The sequence below is a fragment of the Strix uralensis genome, chromosome 8 (genome assembly GCF_047716275.1).
Source record: "Strix uralensis isolate ZFMK-TIS-50842 chromosome 8, bStrUra1, whole genome shotgun sequence".
NCBI lineage: Eukaryota > Metazoa > Chordata > Aves > Strigiformes > Strigidae > Strix > Strix uralensis.
Window position 1 is genome coordinate 8,223,074 of NC_133979.1, and position 17,210 is coordinate 8,240,283.

The 17,210-nt window shown below is 38.5% G+C and overlaps 1 protein-coding gene across 6 annotated transcripts in view; it reads right to left on the minus strand.

The window, feature by feature from the left end:
- The window catches only part of ELAVL4 (ELAV like RNA binding protein 4), a 64,660-nt gene that overhangs the window by 38,068 nt on the left and 9,382 nt on the right, over positions 1-17,210 (minus strand). For all 6 annotated transcript variants that reach the window (XM_074876092.1, XM_074876091.1, XM_074876095.1 and 3 more), the window contains exon 2: positions 4,614-4,854. In XM_074876092.1, coding sequence (XP_074732193.1) covers positions 4,614-4,854 — 241 coding nt within the window. The remainder of the gene's footprint in view (positions 1-4,613; positions 4,855-17,210) is intronic.

The following is a 17,210-nucleotide window of genomic DNA, read 5'->3' on the forward strand; positions in this document are numbered from 1 at the left end:
ACACACAGATGCTACTGCTTTGAGTCAATAGCTTGCCTGTCCTGAGTTTTCACTGGGATCATCAATATTTGTATTACACTTACAATGCCACGATTATTTCTGAACTGCAGTTTTAATCTAAGTCTGCATCAGCCCTATTATAAATACCTGAAATTAAAATGAAATATATAAATATTTGTGTATAATCTTAAAGGAATTGCAAATTCAAAAGGAACAATTTCAAGACAGAGCTGCATTTTGGGCAGAGGAGCAATGAGTTCCCGATTATGTAAGCAACGAACATCAAATTGTACCACACAGCAGGAATATGCAAACTCTGTTAGAAGTGATGCACAGAAATCCTCTATCAATAAATATTCTGCTTCACAGTGTGCCTAGATTGTTTTAAGATATGAAAGATTGAGATCCAAAGACTTTAGGTACAGATCACTTGAAGAATACCTGTGTAGATTACAGAGAAACAAAGATACAATTCTTAAGAGCTCAACTAAGGTCACCAAATCAATTAAAAAAAATTAATAACAGACATCCCCTTCTCCCACACACAAACTATGTCAACAAGGACAACTCACTTGGCCAGCATCAAGTACAGTGTCTCCGACAGACACTATGCTGACTGGATCTTTTGTTTTCAAACATGGGACAAAACAAGTTCAGCATTTCTTCTCTCAAGATTCTCTGATGAATTCAAGCGCTCTCCTTGCCCAAGACAGGAGGGTATTTATCACTGGCTTTCTTTAGACAAAGTAAGAAATAAAGAGTATCTGCAACTCTACACAGCTCAGCATTGCTTGTAAGCGCCGAGTCTCACATCCATCTGAAGCCATAGTATTCCTCCGTGAACTCACCCCCCTTCATCTAATGCTGCTCCAAAATGTTTATGCCATTTAGTTTTTTTTTGACTCAAGTTCCTTCTCATTTTTGAGAGCAGCTGATTAAACCTGAACAACTGGGTTGTTGGACGAAATATGCTGTAGCTATGAAATGGTACAGCAGGGACCAGTTTCACTGTTAATTTAAAATGCTAGAATTAATTAGGTAGTGTAAATGAAGAATTTAATAAGCACACTTTACAACCACAAGTTCTGCTTTTTATTAAACACCCCTGCCAAATGAAAGCAGCTATCTTCAGTCTGTTTTTCCTTGTCTCATTCCCTTAAAATCTCTGCAGTGAAAAAAACCATTTTTTCTGTTGCAACCCCTCCCCCATAATTAAAATGTATGCCTGACTTCCATCTCCTCTTTCAAGTCATTAGCATCTTTTAAAAATGCTACTGTATATCCTGCCTGTTCTGAGCAGCTACCAAACAAAACCGAAGTTTACAATTTTGGTTTTGAATACCAAATTAAAGGCTGTCTTAGAAGCTGTCATTCCTATTCAACTCAGTACGGTGTACTACCAAATTAACATATTTTTTTAGTAAAGGAATATGCTTGTTTAAACATGTGTCTTTCCAAAGCGAGGGGTAACATCACGAATCAATTTTCTTAAAAACCCTACTACTGTTCTAAGACTGCAAAAAGACTTGGAGCAGATGATTTTTCCTGACATATACTGTTTAATCCATTTTAAAATTAACAAGAGTTCAGATCATAAATTCTCTCAAAGGGATCCTGTATGTCTAACAGCCTTTATTTAGCTTTGAACTCCTTGATAAGAGTATTTTGGGAGCCTAAACATTATTTCACACAACCCGGGCAATTCCTTAACAGGACAGGGGAAACAGTCTTTTGAATGAACCAATTCAATTGCATCTAACCTCAGAAATACATTCAAGATTTTCTAACATGGTTTTGCCAGGGTAACTAATGATGATGATTTGATTTATGACCTTTTCTATTTTTCTTGAAGCAACCTCTCTACAGCTTTTTACTCTGGCTTTCCTGGATTTACCTGATATTCTACCTTAGCAAGGAGAAAAACTTACTATCTATAAAGACAACCCATATTTTTAAAGGGAAGAGCTCCAACATTTGTTTAGTGGCATACTAGAACAGTGCACGCCTGGCTGAGATTAAAACCACAAAATTTTCAACAGAAACAATGAAAAATCCAAAAGCAGACAAAATCTAAATTGTTTCAGACCTTCACCAGTTCAGCAAGAATAGCTCAAGAATTTACTGTTTCTTCTGCAATATAGCTTTCACTGTCAAAAAATCTACCTTGATTTTTAACAAGAAAAAAATCAGAGTACCCCTAAAAGCCAGTCATTCCTATAACAGCCTACTGGCATGCTTCCACCTCTCCCCTCCCAAAAAACATAAAACTCCAGAAAGCCTAATGAAGAGCACTTACATGATGATCCAGAAAGATGAGCTAGGTATGACCTCAGTGCTTTTGTTACTCTCAGTGTTCTAAGAACCTTTAAAAACATGGACTGCTGCTGGCAGAGAACTGCATTCGATTTACTAACTGAATTCAATGTGAGGGATGAACATACATCCTAAAATTTAGTAATGTTGCACAACGCCTCGATAACAGACCTGAAAACCTTGGCAGATTAAATTCTGTTTTCAAAAATGGCAGAGATACTTTGGAGAATATTTTTTTCAGATGTGGTTCTTTTGTACTTGTATCACTTTGAAACAACATGTAGGCTCCTCAATCACTTAGGGGTGATGTCCTCAAAGCATCTGTGTATTTTTTTAAAGAACGTTTCCTTTAAAGTATTTTACTGATCATAAAGATTTATGCACTTTGTATGAGAAGAAAAAGCATAGACAAAAAACTACCCAAGAATATGTCAGAAGATCATATAGTAAATTTCTCACATCTTCAAATATAGAGACAAAAGCCTGGAGATGGAACAAAACAAAAAGAATACTGTTCCTAGCCGATGAAGTAATGGGCTCTCTGTCCAAAGACAGACAATTCTCTATGAAAACAACACTGAATATCTAAAGTCTTGAAATTATATTGCAAGGAAATCACCATGAATTTGAGGTATCTGGGAAGCAAAAAAGCTCACAAATCATAGGACCTACCACGATCAAAATTCAAGCTATGCACACTAGACTCCTGCAGACAAGGGTTAGGTATTCACTTCTGTCTGAAGTAACTGAAACAACCAGCAATTTTATTTCTTTGATTATTTTCACACTAAAAGAAAAGCTGCAGTCTGAAGCTAAACTGGTCTGGTGGCAGGTATCAAGCGTGGTACATCACACTGGGATACTGGGCCAGCTACACTTAGAAGAGGACTTGAGTTATTTGCACAGAAATTTTTGGAGTGGGATGTTATAAGGGATTTTTCTTTAAGTAGAAGAATAAAAGTCAATTCCATTTTACAATCTTCTTCCTTTAATACCCCTGATGCTGTGGCCCAATCAGAAGATATACTGAAACAGATACATCATGGTCAACATGCTGAAGAAAGCTCTGCTGGACTATAGTGAGGACTTGAGCTGCCCTACAGCTACTGCCATTTGTTATGTGCCTTGTGTTCAACCAGAACATTGCTATATGTCAGGAAGTAAATAAAAAAGAAGCATTGAATGTTTAAAAGCACTAAGCAGATCATCCTAATGCTGCCAGTCCAACGGATGCCAGGCTGTTATGGAAGTCGGTACAAGGATTTGCATTTTAATTCCTCATCTTTACATGGTGCCTCTGTCCGCAGAGCATACTCCCAAGTTGCCAGGAGTGCATCTGAGATGAGACTGCTCCTTTGCTAGAACCCTTTCCTTCCCAAGGCTGGTGCTCTCTATGCTAAACATAACAGCACTGGTGATGCAGTAAACAGCAGTGAAATTTCAGCTGTTCCCCACCTACAGTGCGAGTAGACACACAACCTATAAAACTAACCTATAAAGCAAGCTATAAAAGCTGATTGTTCATCCCATCATCTTGTGCATCTGTGAATTCCTGGCTGTGGCAGCAAGGGTACAGAGTAGACTAGGTGCATCTGCACCCATCCACATCTCTAGCGATAGTGAAGACACCTCTGTTATCTGTAATAGGAGGCTTCTCTTATTTTGAAGGCACCTACCAACAGGTATCACTTCATGCAGAAAAAAAATCACGGCAAATCAAAATGTTTTCAGGGAACAGAGTTCATTAACCAATATCCACAAATATCTGAATGAAATCCAGAGCAGCAGCTCCCAACTACAGACCACTGCTGTTTCAGACCACCACAGTACATAAGCTGTGATGGGCATGCAGAACCACCTTTACACTGTTGTTAATAGGCAAAAATTTGATGAAGGTATGGTGAGGTTCTAAAGAAACAGAATTAGGAACGGTCAGTTGGCTCAAGACATTTAGACTACCCTCCTACAACTCAGGTCAACGTTAAATAGAAATCAGAATGATCAGGATAAAGTAACACCATTATTTGAGCTCTGCTGCAAGAAGCTGCAGTGTTACACACATGCAGACTGTCAATGCTTGTACTTCCCCTCACATCTGTACTAAGGCTGAAAGACAAGGGGCTTCACCTCCAGCTGTTTTGGATCCAGCGTGCATCACTGAAAACTAAATGTTTACCACCTGAAGGAGTATTTACAGTATTCCCTCTGCTAAGCACTTGCAATATAAGCACCGAGGTTTTGCTGACCCCAAATGTAAACTGACCCTAATGCACATAAAGTCAACAATATGAAGCACTTACCTGTAATTTTGTCTCTCACGAGCTTGCAGGATTCTATTTCACCAATGCTCCCAAAGAGACTCCTGAACTCCTCCTGGGTCATGTTCTGGGGTAAATAGTTGACTATGAGGTTGGTTTTGCTGTCATCTGTAGCAGCCCCTGTCTGCATGGGGGAAGGGCAGTTTCTACTGTTGCTGGAGGGTCCATTGGTTGTATTGGAAGTAGGGCCATTCGACACCTGAGGCTCCATGGTGCTAATTATCTACATCAAAATAAGAGGAGAAGAGGAAAAAACCCTTAAGTTTCATAGATACAATAGCTATTTTTAAAGATACTTACAAACGAATGAGTAGGTAGCATTCATGGCCAATTTAGATACTTCAACAAAAAAACCCGGCTTGATTCCTCTGTTATTGTTGCAAAGTAGGTCATGCTAGTCTTTGGCTGTGAGCATATACTAAGATGCAGTTAAAAAACCTTCTTTTTTGTTAATGCGAAGCTGATTTCTGCTTTCATCACGCAGCCATTTTCACAAATGTAAATTTAAACCACATAAATTTAATTATAATTTAAGGTAATAATCATAATTAAAATTATAGTTCCATTAAATCAGATGAAGTAAGTGTACGGCTCTATATGAAAAGGTAAAATATTGTACCTATTTAATAACTGTATCACAGAGTGCAATGACAACAACATTAACCAGGTACAGTCAATCTGCAATGTGTCGTCATTCAGATTGCCTTCAATTAATAAACTCAGTGTCCCAAGACATACCATTTACTGGTTCCAATGATGACCTATATTCTCCGGTTATATTTTTCACTAATGAACTGACACCTCTTTAAATAATAAAGCCCTGGATTTGCAAACTTGAGATACAAAGGTCTTTAGATATTTACTGGAATCAAAAAGGTTTAATCAGAGAAAGGCTTATCAGGCACAGGTGCAGGCTGGAATTTTAACAAGCACATCTATCTTGAAATGTGAAACTCCAATTTTCACAGAAGAGACTCAAATAGACCTTTCCAAAAAATGACAAATAAGAATCCAGCTTAGCAAAGTGCGTACAGGACAGTAGCCCCTTTGTCGCCAGTGCCACCGGTCACGTGAGTAAAGCTGCCTGCATGTTTATCTGCAGGCTGAGGACTGAAGAATGTAAGTTTTCATCTGCAAACTGCTTAGGCAGACAAAGGAAGCAGAAAAACCTGGGTATTTCAAGCCTTTTCTATATAGCATTTGCCTCTACTATGGTTTCCAGACTGCCTTCACTGTCACCAGTGCTGACAAGGGAAGGACATCATCTCACTCTCAAATCTGGATAAATTAAAGCAATGCAAATGGTGGCTTTTGCTGTCTACTGCGGAGTTTGTGACATGCAGCTTCACCGGTATCTTTTACCAAAGAGCATCCCTCAGATGGGCTCAGCCTCCCTCCAAAGACTTAAGAGAGTCAAATGATGCAAGAGACTCCACAGCCCAGGGACAGAGACAACTGAAACATAAGACACCACCTACTTTGAACCTTGTGTTCATCTGATCCTGTAATTATTGTAATAATTAGTCAACTTAATTTGCTTTTTTAAATCATGGGGTACATGTGACAAATTAGGCCTGTAATTCAGGAGGATGGGGGACACACACACACCAAAAAAGGGGTGTCTATTCCAAAATTAACTGCATGAGCGTGGCTCAGACTAAATAGGTTATATTCTGATCAATTTTTTTTTTTAATTGAAATGCTTCAGTGTTAGTTTAATACCTCATTTAAGAAATAATGCTCATTTTTATCAATGGAAATAAGTTTTGAATTACCATTATTTTTTATTATCAAGCCCAGGAATAGCTACTCGGTTTAACAATTTTTAAAAAGAAGCCTTGCCACATTGTGCTTAACAGAAAGGCCTTAAACTACACAGCAGAATAATTTTGAAAATAAACTCCACAAAAATAGTAACTTATTGAAAGAAGTCGGCACATCCAAACCAGAATCCCCCTGACAATTTTACCAGCCACATGGCACTGAGCACTGCTGATATCCTCTGTCAAACTGTACCAGCCCCGTACACTCCTCCCTTGAAGACTTGCCCTTTCACCTGGTATCAGCTGTATTTCCTTTTTCCAATCTGATTTCATACATGTATTTATTTGCACATACTACTAAATGCTTCAGATGCTAAGTCTGTTTAGCTTGGGACTCCAGCTGGAAGATCATCCTCCGATTTCTGCACCTCTATGACCCCACAGCAGACACCAACACCAGTTCTAAGATTTACTAACAGCCTGCTGCAGAGTTGGGGTTTTGCACCCCAAGGCTGACATGCTTCAGCTAAGCACAGTGTGCTCATATATGCTGTATCTGCATCAACTTGATTGAAATGGGGGGGAAGAAAAAATTCCAGTTCTGACAGTAAGATTTGGTCAGAAGATGAGTGAAGCAGCTGATAGGGCTAACTGCAGCTTTCTGTGTGAATTTACATCATCTGACCCTGTTCTTTCCAACATAAAAAACCCACAAGGTACACTGCAATTTTAGGGACTGACCCTGCCCTTCTAAAGCAGACAGGAATACCACACCACTGGTTTCAGTTACAGCAGAAGCAGGACTTCAGCACAATGCACTGAGGAAGGTACATCATCTATTATTAGCAACAGACACAAAAGCTATCTATAGTTCCCCATGATAAACAATAACCCTGGGTCTTTTAAAATCTGTGAAAGAAAACAAAATTCAGAACTGGCTGATGTCCTATTTATGCATTTTGCAAACTCTTTTTAGTTACATTTTCAGCATGCTTACCTTCCACACCAAGCAAATAAACAGAATTCAACTCAGGTATTTAAGACATTCAGAACATTAAGAGTAAGCTGCTCTGTAAAAATCCATTCTGCAACAATTAGATTTCCTCATATCATACTTCATCAAAATATCTTGGCATAAACTAATGTTGCATCAGGTGTCAGGTTTTCTTCTTAGTTACTCTCACTCAACTCCAATTAACTTTTCCTGATTTTTCAATAGCAGAAAAGAGAATCAAGGCACTTATTTGCCCTTCAAATTATTGCTAAGTTGTAGGTTACTGAAAATCGATTTGATGTATAAAAAAATTAGATAATGGATAGAGAAAAATGCCGAAGAATTATTAAAAAAATTTCTGATAAAGTATTTCAGATGTAATTTTTTACTGCATAATTTTAAGCCTCCATTTACAGAGCAATTTCTGTGCAAAAGCACTTATGTACCAAAGCTTGCATTCAAAGTTCTTACGGGCACAAAGGAATAATACTTATTTTAGATGTACATACTGATTCACATCATTAGTAAAGACTTAAATTATTAATGTTAACAAAGAGGTAAGTCCTTAACTCTCCTTTCCAAACATTTTGTCCTGTCTCCTGCATGTCTGAAGCTCATATCCAGTGTTAGTAGTTCAGTGTGCATGCACTGGGACATTCATTGTCCATGACTGTTTTTAATATTAAAGTAGTTGTTGATCCCATGTCAGTCAGCACATTACATAAGAGTAGCATTATTTAAAGAATAGACTTCAACATGCCATTTGCTGGTTTTTTCCTAGCCACAACACTAAGACTTAGATTTTTAATTCAATACCTGGATCACAATATGAACATTTTTAAATAGATACTCTAGTGTCGTGGACACACAGTTAACTTTCATTATGTTTTAATTACTGGTAATAACTTTACACAAGGAAGTACTGGACTGTAATGCAATTCTACAAAAATTGAAGAAAGCTGTTAGGAACTCATCAAGGGCTTATTCGGATAAGGGCAAAATACATGTGACAAATCCAACAGTGACCTCACCCCAACGTTGTTTTTTTTTAAAAAATATATCCTTACCTCTTGAAGATTAGACTTACACCTCTATACCTGCCACTTAATTAGCAACATCTCTATGCTTATGTAGACCTTCTCTGACCCAATTTAGGCAGCTACTACTGGTCTTGAAGTATTACAGTGCAAACGTCACATGTGATGACATTCACATGCTACTGGTATAAAGAGACATTCTGTTTTGTTTTTTGACAACAACTTGCCAGATTCTCAATACTGAAACACCATGTTCTATATACAGCTTAACAGTATAAATTGCAGTCACTGTTGATAGACATTGATAATTTAGCCACCAATAATTTGAATATTCTATCTTTGTAACTTTGAAAAAATACTATCTGTGACAGAATTTAGAGACTGCAATTTATAAGTTAGGGCAACCCATATTTCAAATTCTGGATGTATTTAATCAGACTGCTACTTTTAAAAATGACTTCTTGGTGTACTACTTTTCTCAGTATGGTAATGTATCAGCAAAGTACAAGGTATTTTAGTTTGACAGATTTCAAAGAAATGCTTTGCTGCTCAGGAAGACAGCATAAGCTTTGCCAGTGTTTTGCAAAACACTGCTTACCAAAAGGTTTGGTATAACCCCTCCTACAAAATATCAGTGACAAATATCTGTTATAGCAACTCTGACATTACAAGTAATGTTTCAGAAATACTTCTGTTGTATCTTCATTTTTTTTGTTAATTCAATTAATTTCAATTTATTCCTGCTGAAATATTCGCTCCAACAATAACGCAAAGAATACCTGTATGTGTAAACACAACTATTACAATGCTTAAATAAGCTAGAATAACTGACATTAATCTTCAGTTATTACAGTAAATATGTGACATCCATCTACCATTACAAAGCACAGTTAATGAATCACTTGGAAAACTACCCACAGACTGATTAAGACAGTCTTATCTCCCTATTGCATGCATAAGCAATAGCCAGTGGCTTGATAAATGTAAATATACATGCTTTATATTTACAAAATTTGTTCTCCGCAGTCTAAAAAGGTCTGCATGCTGAACTGAGAGACTGTCACATACATACACCAAAAAGAGCTTGTATTCAGAAGATAATTAGCACCCATTCTTGTTACCTGAATTACATATACTCCACTGCCCATATTCCATGATAAACAGAAATTAATTTGATATGTATGGAAAAAAGGTAACAATTAAGAATCTTATTTATAGTCACTAGAGAGAAGTGTTTTTAAACTTATATACCACAAGCAATCTTTTCTTAAAATCAAAATCTGAAAAAAATTCTAAATCCTGGAGAATTCATGCAGACATACCCATTTTGAGGACGCAGAAGTCAAAAAAGTTATCTGAATAATGAATTGTTCACAGCACCTAAATGCCAAGAAAAGTGATCATGGTAAATGACACCTCATGAGGAATTCATGAGGTCTAATTTTATATTATTTTTAAGTGTTCATTAATGAACAAATTCAGAACATCCTCCCATGAAGAAAGAATATAGATAAATAATGCAAAGCTCTTTATCTAAAATGCTCTTTAATTAGCATTGCAAGTTGTTTGCTTTTACAAACGAAAACAAATGGTGCCATGGCAAAGGTCCCATAACCATCTCCTGAAAAACAATGACAAAAGGAGAAACAAACAAAACTTCTCAAAGAAAATAAACCTAGATTCACAAAGATTTTCCTTCTATGAAGAGAAACAGGCTTTAATTCCCAGTGTATCTGCTCTTGTAAATGGAAGTCACCACAGCAGAAATATCTGTTCCACAAAAACTCTTCTGCAGGTGAGGAAAAACCCAAGCTACAAGAGCTGCCTTGACTGATCCATCCAGTCCTCCCCACCTGCTGATCTGTATGGGACAGCTATGCCAAAGCCAGAAGGTCTGTCCATAGGTATGGAGTGGAACACGCCAATACATCCAAGACCAGGTCCCTCAGCCCTAGACCAGCAGCTCACACCCCCACCCCACCATCAGATGCAGCCACTCCTACTCACTTCAGGAGGATTAAGCACATCTCCACATTTTTGCAGAATGAGGCCCTGGATTGTAAAATCTTCATGACAGATCATGTCTTCTTCCCATAGGAGTGTTAAAAAGGAAACACTGATTTCAAGTATTCATTGGTTCAAAACCACAACTCCAGCAAGAGCAAGAAGCAGGCGCACCTGAACCTCACATTACACATTATGTGGGTTCTTTCTAAAGCGACCTTAGGTGAGGCAAGGGATGCTGTGTGCAGCTCCAGTACAGATTTTCTTCTCTAACACAACTGTCAAATTTCACTGTCAATTACATTTTTATTAAAGCTTATGTACTGCACAACTAGACTTTGCTATTATTTACCTAATAAATACATCATGAACATGAAATAAAGGAGGAAAATGAAGCTTTTGAGTAAGTCTGCCTAGAGGCAAATCCAATATCCCAGAAACGAATCATTATCTAACCCTCCATATTGACACGCTCCCCTCTCATATGCACTTTTACATGCTCCATCTTTACCTTCCTTCGAGTAAAAATCATATTTATTATTTTAAATATAGATACAGCTGGAAGTCTCAGCTCAAAACTAGCAGTCTCTGGCTCTCGTGGCAGGGATACAGTCATCTTACAAAATCTTGGTTTCAGAGTGCACTGCACTCAGGTTGAAATGGCGTTCAAACATTTTCAGCAAGTTCACATTTATGGGTACCACAATAATTGTACAGAGCACACAAATGATCCAAATGGAGAAGACAACAAATGCATTCATTTTAAGAGGCAAGCTTCAGCTCAAATAAAGGAGAAAATTATTTTCTTTAATAGCTAAATTTATCCTGATCTAGTCCATTATAGGCTTTTGCATGAATACGTTAAACCAAAATATTCTGTCCCCAATCTGCAGTGAAATGAATGCAAAGTGTATTGGCAATATTACTTGTTATCACAGCAGTGCCTGAAGGATATAACTGATACCAGCACCAAGTTGTGCTAGATGCTGTACAAATGGGTACTAAGGGCAGGGATTGTCACCGTACCAACACGGTGAAAAAAAAATAGGAAGGCAAAACCTGTTATTTTTATTCCAAGTTTCGCAGAAGGCAAAAAAAAAAATCAAGCCAGAGGAAAGTATCTAGGCAAACTGCTGAAGTTATAGTAAGTTGTGACAGCTCCATAACACACCATATCCTCAAACCTGGCCCAGTAATAAGGTCACCACTGCTAACAACTTTTTCAAAAAGCAAACCAGCATAATGATGTACAAAATTGTCTTTTTTTTTGAGAAAGTTTCAGATAAATGTCTTCTGTTCCCATGAAGTATGGACTCTACAGTTTTGCATTTGATTTCAAGGACAAACAGGGAATGAGTGGGGAAAAAGGAGACACTAAAGTCACAACCATTTCAGTGTCAGTAACAAAGGTATCAGTAAAGAAAACCACTCTCAGAACTACATATCCAATAACCACACATAACATAGGAACAAAGGCATGATACCACACACTTCATATGGTCTCTTACTCTTCCTGCAGGTACCCTAGGGATAAGAAATTGGAGGAGAACTACAATTAGCATACACACAGCTCAGTACTCACCGAAGTCCAGAGGAAACACAAAGGACTGGTGAGTAGATGTGTGGACAAGCGCTCCGTGCACCGTGATTTCTGCGAAGCACGATAGAAGTGCTGCACTGCACATTCGTAAGGACAAAAATATTCCTCCAGAAGCCAAATATAGTTATAGCTCTATCATATGTATTACCTCAACTCACAGTATTTGAGGTTCTTTATGAATTTCTACTGGGCTTCATTTTCAATCACTGCTTCCAGCTTCTTCACCTCTTGCAAAGACTATGGAGAAGCTATGCACGTTTGAAACCTCAGAGGTGTCTGGCTCTATTCTTCAGTGTTCTCTAAACATCTTACGGAAGTCTGCAGCAAACATGCTCAACAGCACTAATGAAACCATATGCAAGGAAAACTAGTATAATAAGTGATGGTCACAGAAATTTACTACCATCCCTGTATTAGCGTCATCCTTTTCACTATGGCAGACTGACTTCTAGAAAGTCAGCCAGCTATCCCCTTCTTTATTTAGACTGGTTTCACCAGAATTTGTTTGTAATCATTTTGACCCTTAAACATAATTTATATATGACAATATGGGAGAACACAGCCTTGATTTCACAGCATTCAAATGCGGCTCTGGAACACAGCTTTGGAGAAAGCCAACGTCAAAAACACCCAGAGAGGGAATCTGCAGTCTATTAGATGGCTTACACAATTAGCTCAGGTTAAAACCCCTTCTGTCCCACACACCACAGACCATTAACAAAGGCCAATGGCAGGGAGGTGTCCTACTTCTGTACCAGGACAGGGCCATCAATGGCTCCTGCCCACCCACATCCCCGCGGGTCACTGGCCACCTCCACTCCACAGTCTGCACTGTTTTTAAATGGGAACAAAGGCAATGCAGTCAGGCTCTGCCTTCTGAAGGAACATCTATTTCCTCTTTAATCACCCTTCTACTTCTGCCAAATTTATACCAGGCAACTCTGTACCTTATATTTTACAAAGATTTTATTTATTTCATCGTCCTTACTGCCTCCTGGCTTTTCATCTGGATCAACTACTTATTCTTTCGAGATGCATATGAATGCTAAAGGAGTCTGAAAAAAAAAAAACCCCAATCTCAACAATAAGATGAGATCTTTCTTTGATTGATGCTCCAAGCCAAAATTTGATGAAAACATCCTCTTTCTCCATGGATTGCACTTTATTAGGCAGATACCAAAGGCAAGAGGTCTCCCTGTGACTGCCTCGTCCCTCTTGAAAGAAACAGTGACTAACAAAAACCATATTTAAAATCTGTGCTAGCAGGGTGATAAAAGAAACACCACCAAAAACATTAAGTACATGAGGCAAACCCTGAAAGATTGGAGAGGGTTTCTCAAAAGCCTGAATACTAGATAATGGCAACACAAGAGCATGGTAGAGATCAACATTTAAGACAGGACCTCAGTCTAAAGGACATACTGCCTAAAAATACACTGAAATGAAAGCAAAGGAAACTGAGAAAGTCTTTATATTTTTGGTCACTTTCTGAATTTTATTTTTAGCTCAGTTTTTGTTTCCTAATCACTACCTACTTGTTTAGTTTACTGACTACATTACTGAGTTATATATTACTAATCTGTAACTGAATTCTATTACTGACTCGGGAGTATGTATGTTGCACTGTACTGACGCACAGATTCCCACGGGTACGTACATGTTCATGTAAGCAGCAGACAGCTGCAAGTCTTGAGCTGCTGTAGACCTGTCACAATTCCAGTTTATGCTTTTCCCTTTAAGAAAATAATTTAAAAATCATTTGCAACCCAAGAATTTAGACAGTGAAAGCTATATTACAAACCTAACATACTGAAACCTAACGTCTGCTTATCAGAAGGGAGAGCAAAGCAAGGACAGCACAGGCTCTCCGTGAAGCCTAAGAACATCCAACCCCCCATCACTATTATTTCTACTGAAGTTCTAGAAACAAAAGCTACAGTTTCCAGAAGACCTTAAAAGCTATTTAAGATTTAATGCTCACTGCAATAGGATTTCAGCTCCTAAGCCATAAGTTCTTCTGAAAAATGTTGCCCATATATTTTTTGTGCAAAGACAGGCTTATATTAGGCAGGAATAGATGGCTTAGCAAAACGTATGTCACAACCAAGATGTTTTAAGGCTGTCCTCAACAGGACCCTGATGAAGACACACTGGTAAATGCAATTAGAAAACACTAATCAACATGTGTACATCTCAACTGCTCGCAGCAACATCTCTATGATGGACATAGGATGAAGGACAAAATACCAAGTACATATGCGTGTCACAGGTCAGGCTAACAGATCTTAATGGCTTATCCTGGACATAAACTCTATTAATAATCTCTGTACTCTGTACTAAGGAAGCAACTCATGCCACAGGACAAATCAAATACCCTCCTTATTCTAATTATTAAGATGCCTCCTAAAATTTTCAAATTAAATTATACTAAAATTCACCAAATTCTCATCTGTATAAACAAACATACCCTCAACACCAAGAAATTAAAAAGCTTTCAAAACTCCTCATAAACAAACCTGAGCAGACCTCATGGATAATATACTCCTGCTAAAACACAATTCTGCTAACGCACCCAACAGGAGCCCTGCCGACCTCTGCCCCTGCTCAGATACAGGCACTTGTGAACAGGGTGGGACCCACACATCCCAGCCATCCCGGCACAAAACCCATACATCACATGTTGCTTAGACATCAGTAGGCAACAAGAAAAATGGCAGCATTATTATGGATTACTAGGCAGAAATGTCCTAACAGCCTAAATGTGTAAGAACAGCTTACCTGAGTATTAACGAGAGTCAAAATAACCAAGTTACTGTCCTTTCTATTGGCTAGCTTTTCCTTACAATACCTGGCACTCATAGGTAGACTCTTTAAACTTAAGAGCTGGATCCGCTCTATCTGTCTGTTTCACCTCAAAGAAGGAAAACCCTGTGACAAAAGTGACATTGTGTCATTATTAAAGCTAATATATCACCTAAGCATCCCTGACCACTGAGGCATTCAGCCTAAGTGTCCTGGTCCAGCCTGGTGTTGAAATGCTGGAAGAGAACATGGCTCCTGCAGCGGCTGCAATGGCTACAAGCTTCTTGATAATCACAAACATCACACAAATAACATTCATTTTTGCATACAGCAAAGACTAATGATGAAAATTAAACTCAACAATTTCTACCCCAGTGAGCATCTACATTTGTGAACACTGCTTTCAGTAGTTGGGTAATGACAAGCACAGACAATAAAAAAAGGATTCTAAAAATATACTACTCTTTTTCCCTGGATTAGTGTGTCTACAGTTAAATATAAACTGTGCTCTATAAATTATCAAACACAATGTCAAATTCTGAAGTGCACTCCGGAATCTCACAGAACACACGAAATACAGAATGATAATTTTGTCCTGGCCCAGTTAGTCTAAAGAACAATATGCTACTGTGCTAGATCATGGAGTTAGTTCCCGTCAACAGTCACAGCTAAAAAATGGCCACAGTCACCACCGTAGTTGCGCATTGAATTTTCCAGGACCCTCTGCATCAAGCAAAGAGATTAATTCCCTGAACAGCTGCTCTCACAGGAAGGGAATCAACAGCAACATTGCCACAGTATAGCTGGCACACGCATATTAGGAAGAATTTCCAGCATTCATGCTTTCTGCTAAAAATCAACTTCCCCCTACTCATCTACTGCCAGTAACTTCATTTGGAACAAAGATATACAGGGAACAGTATTAGAACTATTTTTATTTAAGGAGCATTTGTTTACATGCATTATTACTTCTACGGTGTCGTGACTGTACCTTCTGCTCTACAGAAATAACAGGATGAATCTTTGCCTGCAAGTTCTTCTGCATACAGTACAGCAAAAAGTCACTGACCACCATTCAAAGATCAAGGATGACCAGTAGAAGACAAATACAAGTACAGCAACTACAGTCAGTTTTACAAACCCTTCAATCAAGTAAAAAACCTGAACCCCAAATATCTCTGGTCCTAAACACACAATGAGTTAATACTTCACCACAGTGTAGTGACTTAAACATGGATTATTTCATGCCATTGAGTTGTGAATTTCCTACTACCTAACATCAAACTGCTGATGGCTACTGGAGTCTCCATGTCAGTTTAGAAGGACTGAGAAAAGGCATGGCCTCCTCCCCAGATTAGCATTCAACTCGGTACACGTTCATTAGTATTTTGCCCATGGCATTTACTACGAGCCTCTCAAATCACAACTACTATGAACAGGTTGACTTCCACACACCTTAAACACATCATAGACATCAAGAGTTTAAATTAATCCACATATTAAACAAAAAAGCCCCAGTGCAAAATCTGAGGAAGTTTAGTCTAGCTATAATAATTCTCAAAGTCACAAAGATTAGTTTCGCTTTTAATAGCAGTACGGAAACGTGGACTTCTGGCAACTGTCCTGACAAGGGGACAGAGTTGGTTCCTGGAATTCCACATCCTCACTGGGCAATCAGACATAACATTACAATAAGACTCAGATCTACCTTAAATTGTAAGTTACAAGTATTGCTGTCTCTGCTAGTTCTCCAATATGCAACAATTAGAGATTCATACGTGGAGGAAAAATAAGAAGGACAAGCTTCCTTCATACATCATGTCCCTACACAAGCTTTTCAACAGCACTCAACCTGGGAGTAAATACTTTGCAGTGCTCAGAAAAGCGATTGGCTACTCCAAACAAGTGCTCATGCAATTACAGGCCAACACGTTGGGCCCAGGCATAACGCAGTTACCTGCTCCTGCGGCAATCTTTTGGTCTTTACATGGAGGATTAGATGAGACGTTCTCACCAAACGTCCCTCAGGAAGCAAAAACCAGAGGGAGCTGTTTGGTTTTCCTTCCACGGCTTGGTGAATGCACTCGGGTACGCAGCAGAGTGGCTGGATCTGAAGGACTTACGCTACTGGAAATGCTCCAGTGGCATTGCTGCCCTCTGCCAACAGCAAAAGTCACTTACGTGGACAGAGACACATTATGTGTGGAACCTTCTTGAAGCACTGTGAATGACAGAACCACTTCCCATAGTCATTTGCGTCTGTTTTGAAACAAACATACATTATCATATTGCCTTTACCTCCAAGAGTTCTGAATGCTCAGAAGCCATCAAATACACTACCACCCAATTCCAAAAAATACTGGAGCATGGCTCCAGACT